Source organism: Cervus canadensis, chromosome 25 (assembly GCF_019320065.1).
Source record: "Cervus canadensis isolate Bull #8, Minnesota chromosome 25, ASM1932006v1, whole genome shotgun sequence".
NCBI lineage: Eukaryota > Metazoa > Chordata > Mammalia > Artiodactyla > Cervidae > Cervus > Cervus canadensis.
The window spans coordinates 13272975-13283793 of record NC_057410.1 but is presented as its reverse complement, the minus strand read 5'-3'; the positions used below and the strand labels follow the sequence as shown (position 1 = coordinate 13283793).

The window sequence follows — 10819 nt, the reverse complement described above, 5'->3', positions numbered from 1 at the left end:
TTCACCTTCCAGTGGAGGGGGTGAGGGTTCCATTCCTTGTTAGGAAGCTAAGAACCCAGATGCCTCATGGCCGAAAAGCCAAAACCAAAAACCGAAGCAATGTTGCAAAAATTCAACAAAGACTTTAAAAATGGTCCACATCAAAAAAAATTTTTTTAAGTCATATGAATAGTTAGCTTTGCAATTTGGTGTTTGCCAGATGTTTGAAATTTGCTGTAGGTGTTGGTCCCCTCTAATGAATTAACTTCTGAATGGCATCTCGGTACCTGTTAGAAATAGCCACCAGACTCAGAGCTCAACAACGGGAGTTTGTTCATTCAATCCAGTCATTACTGACTGATTTGCATTTAGAATGCTAACTCAATCATTATTTGGTCATTCCTGAAAACAGCCCGATTAGAAAGATAATTTCCCCTGCTTAAAAGTGAGACCAGTCAACAGTGGTCCATAGAGGAGGCCAGTTCCCCTGTTATTCAGTCAGGACTGCCAGGAATTAAGCCACATTTCAGGGCCACCACATATCAAGTAAGACACCCCAGAGTGAGATTTAAAAAAAAAATAGCTCCAATATTTCTATTTCATAGGCACTTGGGTTTAGATTTGCTCAAATTCTATGACGATCAGGCTTGAAAGCAACATTAGGTCTATCCAACCACTTTTCACAGCAATCCAAATATAAAATATGCAGCAGTGTAGCTATGCTTTTAAAATGTTCACAAACTCCCCCAAATGTACTAACCGTAGTATCAGAGTGACAAGGTGATAATCAGACGACAGATACGTATTCAAAATCCAGAATGCACTGGACTCCATGCTGGAGCTACATACAGGGATGGGGGCAAGAAATCAGACACTTGCAACTCTATTTTTGCCCTAAGATACTTATAGTTTGCTAAAGAAACCAGTCGAGTGCAAATGAAACTTGAGAACACTGTAGGAAAATTTTCAATTGTATTTACTTTAAATTTTTAAATAAGCATCTTTTTTTCTACATCTTTCTCCACAAAAACACATGTTGTGTTTTTTTTTTTTACAGTCATCTTATTTAAGCTTAAGGCACAGTGCTTAGTGTACATGTTACTTTAGAAGGTTGGAAAACCCCCAGGAATTGACCCTGAAATTATTTATTTCACGATTTAAAGAATGCTGATGAACACTCTCTTTCCAGAAGGCAAGTATAGAAGCATAATCCACCTGAGAGAAGACATTTTGAATAATTAAAACATGTTTCTAGCAGACCACAGACAGATGGAGTGAAAGCAAGTGTTGGTCGCTCAGTCGTGTCTGATTCTTTGCAACCCCATGGACTGTAGCCCTCCAGGCTCTTCTGTCCGTGGGATTCTTTAGGCAAAAATACAGAGTGGATAGCTATTCCCTTATTCCAAGGGATCTTCCCGACCCAGGGATGAAGCCAGCGTCTTCCGCACTGCAGGCAGAGTCTTCCCCGTCTGAGCCACCAGGGAAGCCCTCACGGAAGGATAACACATGTAATGAATCAGTGTGTTATCAGTTTCCATTACTGGTGCCATCATGTGTAATAGTCTATGCGGTTCTAAAATACACACACACATCACTCTCAAACATACATGCATTTGGTTTTTAATAGAAGAGTGGCCTCATTTTCCTCAAATGAGTGAAAATCCTGTTTATGTTCCTGTCTGCCCCAGTTAATGGCTTCACGAGAATTTATTCTCCTTTTAAGCACACACAGACAGTCCTAATTCCCTTTTTTGGTTGGCGGAGCCTCTTCAGAGCATGTTAGGGGCAAAGGACTTTCTTCCTTGATCCCAGGATAAGGTCAGAATGAAAATAACAGTCTTAAATGACCCCAGTTCCTTCACGCCACCTCCAACTCATTCAAAGGGGTGCTTTGGGTGGCAGGTGGAGTTATAATTAGAGATTAGAAAAAAAAAAAGTCACATCAGCAGCTGTTACTCCTGTTTGTTCCCAGCTATGGCTGTCACCGATGGGCAAATTGGCATAAATAGGCCTTCGCAAGTGGAAAGCCATTTAACCCCTGTCCTTGTCACACTCCGAGTCCTCTCAGTGGCCAGAGAACAGAAAGAAAATCCGACTGTGCATGCGTGGAGCGGGAGCCGGGAGTACAGCCCCAACCCGAAGGCACCTCTGCAGGGGGAGACTGGAGATTGTCTTTCCCGTCGGAGACGCCGGACACTCCAACCCAAACAAATAGGTTAGTGCGCAGAGTAAACCTATGCTTTTTAGCTCTGACCTCTTCTCGATGTGATCAGGGTTTTTCTGACAGAGCTGTAATGGAAGGGTGACTGTTCATGGAGAGTTATTTGAGGACTCACTTAAAACTCCGGTGCCCATGATAACAAATTATGAAAGTGGGCTTAATTTATTATGTTCCTCTCCCAATTTTGCTGTACTCATATTAGACAAATAGACGAGATGAAGATGGAACAGTGGAACTGCTTTTGTAACCTGAGTCCCACAAAAAAAGTAATGGCACTGACTTTTGCCTAAACGTCCTGTTTTCTTTGTTAAAAGTCAGTCATGTTGAAGGCTTAGGTTGGTGATTACAAAAAATACAGCTACAGAATATAGTTCCAAAATTTCACGTTTTTTTGTTTTTTTAGGGAAATTAGGTAAATGGGAATTAGATTGTTTCTTTACATCTGAATAAAGACAGATGTCCTTGTTGATAGTAAAATGTGTGCCATAACGTACTATGTATATAAGAAATCTGCTATAGGATTTATTAGTTATGTCTAGTACAGTTCTACCTAAAAACTTCAGAATTTCAGTCTAACTAGTTCTGTAAAATCCTCCACATAGACCCTTTCCAAAGCAAAAGTTTTCAAAGAAATTTCATATTCTGTGTGCTCCATGTCAGAAAGCTGTGGAGCAGGATTTCCAAATAAAGACCAGCTTCAGGGCATCTTCTCAAAGCCTGAATGTTTAGTGTCTTGGTGAGAAGCAATGGAATTCCAGAGAACTCACTGAAAATTAGGATTAGGGGCCCAGTTCTCATCCTACCCACATCCATGGAACAGATCCAGGTGGAAAGAGTCCTAAATAATGGCCTCATTTTTTTCAGTTCCAAAGAGAAAGTGACCTAAGCATTTTACATGAGACTTTTCAGTGGGGAAATGCACCTTACTTAGAATCACTGTGGCCTGATGTTTTTTCTACCTTTTGAAGTACACAGAGTGCACTCAGAGCCCCACTAAAGAGACACTTAAAACCATCAAAAGTAACCCATCAATTAAATTCCCAAAAGGGGCTTGCTTCTCCTGATTTCTAAGAGAGCCGTAACTTCCTTCAAGGAAATTTAAAGGTGAAATAAATGCCTATTTACATACTTTAGCAAATAAAGACCCAAACTGATTTGGGTTTGACCACTGATTTTGAAAATATCAACGACAAACTGAGAGAGTAGGATTGAAACATATGCATTACCGTATGTAAAATCGGATAGCCGGTGGAAATTTACCGCATGGTGCAGGGAGTGCTCAAATCCAGTGCTTTGTGACAACCTGGGGGGGAGACGGCTGAAGCGACTTAGCAGCAGCAGAGGGGTGGGGTGGGGTGGGGTGGAGGTCGGAGGGAGACTCAAGAGGGAGGGGACATGTGTGTACCTATGGCTGATTCATGTTGGCACATCACAATGTGTTGGTACAATTATCCTCCAATCTAAAATAATTAAACTTTAAAAGACAGCAAAAAAAGAAAATTTCAATTAATATAATATATATCAATACCTTAAATCTTCCCATGGATGCAGAAAATATATATTACAATGTATTTCATATATCTTACTTAGTCATTCAAATATTTATTGAGTGATAGTTATATAATCTCTAAATAACATTTAGACATGAGGGCAAGCTTAAGACGTCTAATATTACTTTTTCCAGAACTACTTTTCTCCCCTTTTCTACTAAAAGATTTAGCACTGAGGTCGTGGTTATCTCCAAATTCCAAATTGTTCAAGCTAAGAAAGGCAAATAGTAAAGAAGCCTAACTCGTTGCTGACTAGGATTTCTTTGAAATACAGATTTATGCTCTGTCTTAAACATTGCTTTTTACTTGTGTTTTGTCTTCTTGCTCTTCTAGAAAAAAAAAAAAAAAACTATCCAAGATGACTGTCACTTACTCCAGTAAAGTAGCAAATGCGACTTTTTTTGGATTTCATAGGTTACTCCTCAAGTGGAGAGGCAGCATCTACAAACTACTGTACAGAGAATTTATTGTTTTTGCTGTACTTTACACAGCAATAAGCTTGATGTACAGGTACTTTCCTTTGCATGTGTTCTTAAATGACCATCAAATAGCATATATGAATACAGTCTCAAAAATCCAAGTCCTTTGGTTGCCTCTGACTTTTGCATTATGTAATCTCCTCCTTTGCATGATTCTCTGTCGCCTTCTTCTCCCTGGGGCTGAATATCTTAATCCACACCTAACCATTTTTGAGATGTTAAATGGACTCTAACCCATCGTGTTTAGGTGGTTATTCCAGCCCCACTTTAACTGGTCATGATGAAGTATTATTTGTGCTTCAGGAATTTTGCTCCAGGCAAAAAATGAAAGATTTATACCTAGATCCTCCCTGAGTGATGATTTTTACCATTCAAAATCATTATTAGTGCCTCTGAATGATATCATCCATAGTTTGAGTTTATGATTTGACTACTTGCAGCGACTACTTACATAATTAACACTTTCATAAATAGTGTAAATCAGGCAACTTTCCTTCCTTTTTCCTGGAATGACAACATCTTATCCAAGATGGTGCCCCCAAACTTACCAATATCTCAATTAAAGAAAAAGGCTAAAAACGAATTTATTTTCTTCATATCTTCAAAGTTGAGGGCACATGATATTCACAAAAGATGTTTATTCTTTATAACCTCACAAACTTTGCCTGTCAGATTGACAGGTAATTTGAGCAACATTATGTCCATGAAATACTTTTATGACTAAAAATTATAGTCTTAAAAAATTTTATCAGTGTTATAAATGGGAAGCTCCATGAGTTCTTTTAATTAATATTGATTGCATAATTTCTTCTCAGGGAGAAGTTAAAACTTAAAATAGGAACGTTAAAGGTTTTTGAGGCTGTATTTCCACCTTTTCTGTGCCTATCAGTCTGTTCTTTCCCTTCCGCATACCATGAACAAATTTGCGTGTCATTGCTCTCACCTATATTCTTCCTTGCAGCAACAGGACCCCATGTGGAGAAGAGGGAAGTTAATTTGACTGGTTGGTAATGACCAAAAGTGAACAGTTATTTTGCTATATATCAAAACTACTGTTCCAAAAAAATGTATATATTGGTATACATTTTGGCAAAATATCTTTAAAAGGGAATTTTTATTGAAAACCTCTAATTATTTTTTTAATAAATCCTCTAAATACAGTATTATTTTGACAATTTATTTATATGGCATCCAGTCCTTCACAATATCAAATGGTGGAGGAAGACACATGACGTTTCAGGATAATTGTCTCATTCGTTTATTTTTACTAATGTGTATTTATTGCTGCTGCTGCTGCTTAGAATAGAATAGCTCTTAGAACAGTTGCATCATAGCCAGAGATGCTCCACTGGGCCTTAATTTTGGCTCCAATGTCTTATTTATTTCCCACAAAATTGTACGCGTATATTTTTTCTAAAGACCAAAAAGTGCTTGTGTTTATAACAATCATCATTAGTTCAAGCCATTTTTCATTCTCTAAATTTCAAATGTAAAAGCTTATTAAAATAGATCCTTTAATCTTGATCAAAGCTCTACCAAGAACTACAGGCTGAATCTGTCGAGAAAGTCAGACATACCTGTAGACAAATATAGACATAGTTTCATTCTCATATCCACTAACAATGCTAAAATTGTTTAATCCCATTATAAGCAAATAGTTATGCTTGTCAAAAATCATAAGATAGAACCAGAATTCACTAGTTTGATTATCTCTCTTTGTATTTGGGGATACGTTTGACAAAATACTTGCTGTAGTACCTTCTGGCTAGTGAAATTTCTGTGTCTATTAGCTTAATATTTTTTCCTTTGACCACTTTATTATTGACTATGACATTATACGCTAAGTGGTTTTATATATCATGTATTCTTTAATCCTCCTAACATCCCTGATACACAGGTATTATTATTATTATCCTCATTTGCAAATGAGAAAACTGAGACTCAGAGAGATTTAAAAATATGCTTAAAATCCAAATCTGTAAGTGGCAGATCTGGGACTCAAGCGTGGCTCTGTGAGGCTCTACGGTCTGTGCTGTCCACATTTAATTCTCTCTGACCAACTCAATTTGAGTACCAGAAACCATTCTGGCTGTAACTTGTCATCAGCCTCATCTTGAGAGGCCTATCCACCAGGTGATGCCTTGCCTGTAATCTTTTCTTGACTGCAGAATTTCTGACACCCCCTCCAAAGCTACGGCTGCACCCTCAGCTTTGGGCACTCCAAGCCCACCCCGAATCCCACACACCTTCTTAGCACCAGCTCCCAGCTCTTCACCAGCAATCTGACTGGTGGCTCACTGTCACCTCGTTATCCCTCCGCTTCCTTCCTCAAAGCTGTACTGATCCAAATAGGCCTCTGACATACGCTATGGCGTTTCCAAGGGAGTCCTGATTCTTTTGGAACAGCTGCATTCATTCGTTTATTCAAATTCATCCGTGATGCTTTCTTTCCAGATTTCAATCATTATTATTAGCCTGTCTTGAGATATCTCTTCTGATTCTAAATCTCCCCCTTGAAACATAAATATCAATAATAGCTCTATTAAATGGATTCATGTTTAACAATACCAGAAAATGGGTTTCTGTCAGATCTATAATGTAAATTTTGATATTTTTATACTATAGAAATAAAAACTCACCACATATAATAATAAAAATTTCACTTCTAGCTGTTGAATCTGTGTTGTTGTTTTATATTTTAAATAACTCTAGGCTTTAAAATAAACAGTTATAACATTCCTTGAGGTATAACACACATAACCAAGAATGTACTGAGAAGAATATTCATGAGAAAGTAAGAACAAGATGTCAAATCCAGGGTTATTATTTAATAATTACTTAATAAGCATATTCCAATAATAAGCATAATTAAGACATTCTTTTTTAAGTATACATGTTTAATAATTGGATAATGGATTCCTTTATGAAGTATTTTGCTCCAAATCCCATGCATTAATCATATAAAAATTAAAAAATATAAAACATTCAAAATAAAATGGATTACTATGACCCACTGTCTAATGACCAATAACATTTATGTACTAAAACATTAGTACTTAAAACGTTCAGCAGTTAAAAAGCTTTTGAGATACATCAGCTTAGGTATAAAAGGAAAAGCTACTGCTCCTTTAAAAAAAAACTGGGATTATTTTTGCTTAATTGTTTGCAGTGAATGTCACTTGCAAAGCAGGTGCAGAAGTATAATATCATAAAGGGCTGTGCATTTTATTTTTGCTCCAGATTGTTACTTACAGGAGCCCAAAAACGTTTCTTTGAAAAATTATCAATTTACTGTGACAGATATGCTGAACAAATTCCAGTAACCTTTGTGCTTGGTAAGTATAGGTCACACGCAGCATGCAGCCACACAGCTGTCTCCACGATGGTTACACCAGTGACTCTGCATGGGAGTGTTTCCAAGCTGAGAGGCATGCCTGAAAAGTCACTGCTTGCAACAGAACCAGAATCATCCATAAGGTTTACCCTCGAGACTGCTTTTGCTAAATTAACACCCAACAAGTTTAAGGTAATGACCTGCACTTGGACAATTAAGCTTTCTCTTCACTAACTCTCCATTTTTTGTCATCAACATGTGACTTCTAATATCCACTTACTGAGTGTTATGCCATTGCCAGGCACAAATTACTTTTTTTTTTCTGGAGGGAAAAATCATAAGATATGGATAACTAAAAGTTTTTACACCCTGATCTCTAAAAAAAGGCTAAAATTCTGCTAAAAGCATCAGTGTCAACAACGCATCTTCAGGAATTGCTTTACAGTGTCCTATTATTCTGCAGGCTTTTATGTTACTCTCGTAGTGAATCGATGGTGGAACCAGTTTGTGAATCTGCCCTGGCCAGACAGGCTGATGTTTCTCATCTCCAGCAGTGTTCACGGAAGTGACGAACACGGGCGCCTGCTCCGGAGGACGCTGATGCGCTATGTCAATCTCACCTCCCTGCTCATCTTCCGCTCAGTCAGCACAGCCGTGTACAAAAGGTTCCCCACGATGGACCACGTGGTTGAAGCAGGTATTGTGAATTACTTTTCCTTCCATGGGGCTCCTCTCAACCTTCACATTTCCTCTGAAAATATCTTTTATTCATTCATTCATTCAAGAAACATTTACTAAATACCAATCCTGTGCTACAAACAGTCCTAAGAGGCAAGAAATGAATAAGCCATCGTTCCTGCCCTCAAGAGGTTTACTTGGGGGGCAGGGCAAAGGAAACAGCAAACAGTCAACCTCATATTAAGGTGCCAACAGTCATAATACAGTAATATTATATTATAATCAATAATAATTATCATATTCCATTTTCATGTTTCATCATATATCATTTTTAAAGAAATATAAGCCATCTGTAATATTATCTTACATTGTCTAGCACTTAACAGCTTATGCACTTTCACAAACATTATTTCATTTGGACCTCAATAAAGCCATGAGAGATTCAGAGAAGATGTGACCTGCCCTGGATCACATTGCTCATTAATGGGAGAGTCAAATTTTCAAGTAAGGCTCAGAACTCCTAACTTAATACTTTTGCCCAAACATAGCAGATTCTGAGAGGAAATAGCAATGTGGGTTTTCATCTATGCAGACTCTGATAGGTGGCAGTAAAAGGCTGCTTCAGTGGAGGTCTGTTGTCTCTTCTGTTCCTCAGAGTAGATGTGGTTTTGTACCTGGGCTCCTGGACACAGGATGCTGAGAACAAATCACATTTGAAGGATGGTTCTCTTTGTGGTTAATATTTAGCAAAGAAGCTGTTAAATCAGCCTTCAAGGGGATAAGGATTAAATGAGATCATTGTTGGCATGTACAGAATTAAAATGGGTTGTTGTGCTGAGTTGTCTTTGATCGATCTGAGAGAATATTGGAATGTATAAATGAATATATAGTAAACATAGGAACCATGAGATGATTTTGCCTTTATGTTGAGTACAGTCTCAAATTAGCTTTCATTATCCAGTCTCTTTTTCTGAAATATCCTTGAAAATACATAGAGATATGAATATATATTTTAAGAGTAGCATTTTTGCTTGTTTTTGGAGGTTTGGGAGGTTTTTGTTTGATTTGGCTTTGTCTTCTCAGATGACAATATAGATAGTGACCAAGAATACAGAGTGAGAGTTCAACTCCTTCTCTGCCCTTTACCAGCTTCATGACCTTGTCTAAGTTACTTTACCTTTCTAATGCTTCAGTTTTCTCATCCATAAAATGAGGTTATAGTGATTTTGTAAAACCCTCTAATCTCATATACCTCATAGCTTGTTGTGAGGATTAAATAAGATAATATTTACAGTTCTAGAAGCTTACTTGGCACATGGTATGACATGCATTCTTGCTTTTAATAATGAAATCATCTAGTGCAAAGGCATAACACAGGCCTTTGATCATTTTAGAAGGAAGAATCATTTGATGTGACATCCCAGGTCTTCCTGACCATCTCTGACCAGGAGGCTGTGAAAGTCAAGATGGAAATGGAAGGAACATAGAGGCTGTTGTGAGGGGTGCAGAGCAAGTTGTGGGAAAGCAATGAGTCACAAGGAGTCAGTTATAGAGTCAGATGAAGGGTATAATGGCCTGGCAAACATACAGGTATATTACAATGTAAAACCAGTCAGAACTTAAAGAAAAATTAACTGCCACCCATCCTCCAAATTTAAAAGTGGAACACTGCTTCAGAATGACCAGGTTGAAAATGCCACTTGACAGGTTAATTTTCTTACTCTAATATCCAAAGGATAGAATGAGATAAGAATTTCGACCTCTGGAAAAAGTTCTAAAAACAAATGGGAAAGATTTGGCTCATTCCAAAAGGATGAGTGGGAGCTAAAGTTTACTCGGATGGATAAAGGTGCCTCTAGTCCTGACGCATCCTTGGAGAGAAGAGGGCATATTCTGACAGGAATCGGGACTCCAGGCCCAATTCTCAGAGTAGATCTCCTCCTCTCAACGTCACCCTCATATTAACAGCAAGTGGGGAGGTGGCAGGGCAGCTGGCAATGAAGCCCCTTTTGGGACCCCAAGTCAGACATGAGCTCAACGAGGCAGGCCTGAGTTGTTCTCAGGTCTGAGGGGCAAGTAGAAATTGTGCGATGAGTGGGAGAATGATGTTTAATGATGAGAATTCATTTCTTTTAGGTGCACTTTTCATAACACCAATGCTCACTCATTATCAAACTTACACAAATGCCTGTTTTGGTTACTTGCATCCACCCTCTCCCCCTTTCCAAGACATTTAGAATATTCCAATATTTCTTTCTCTCCAACCACCGGCACCCCAACCATTCCAAGGGCATATGAAATCATTTGCTCCTTGATGTGCATTTAAACCAGTATGTCTCAAGGTATGATCTGCAGGCCCATGGGCCCTTTACACCTTGAATAACTTGACTTGTTTATTTAAAATGCAAACTCCTGGCTCCTGCCTCAGACCTACTGAATCAGAACCATGGAAGGCCTAGGAAATCTGCAATTAATCATGCTCTTGTGCCGCTTTTTTATACACTGGAGTTTGAGAAGTTCTGAATCTTTTCTGAGATGCTTATTTTTTAATCCTTTTTCTCATCCCTGGGGTAAAAAG

The 10819-nt window shown here is 38.2% G+C and overlaps 1 protein-coding gene across 13 annotated transcripts in view; it reads left to right on the top strand.

Moving 5' to 3' along the window:
* The first annotated feature begins 2039 nt into the window (after nucleotides 1-2039).
* Nucleotides 2040-10819, top strand: part of BEST3 (bestrophin 3) — a 75736-nt gene continuing 66956 nt past the window's right edge. For 2 of the 13 annotated variants that reach the window (XR_006265496.1, XM_043447200.1), the window contains exons 1-4: nucleotides 2121-2198; nucleotides 4084-4260; nucleotides 7470-7564; nucleotides 8027-8260. Coding sequence is in view for 12 of the 13 variants with exons in the window: in XM_043447200.1 (XP_043303135.1) it covers nucleotides 4109-4260; nucleotides 7470-7564; nucleotides 8027-8260 (481 nt within the window). In the remaining variant the exon portion in view is untranslated. Of the gene's footprint in view, nucleotides 2199-4083; nucleotides 7756-8026; nucleotides 8261-10819 lie in introns of those variants that run through there. The other 11 variants (XM_043447211.1, XM_043447210.1, XM_043447201.1 and 8 more) reach the window with 11 other exon arrangements.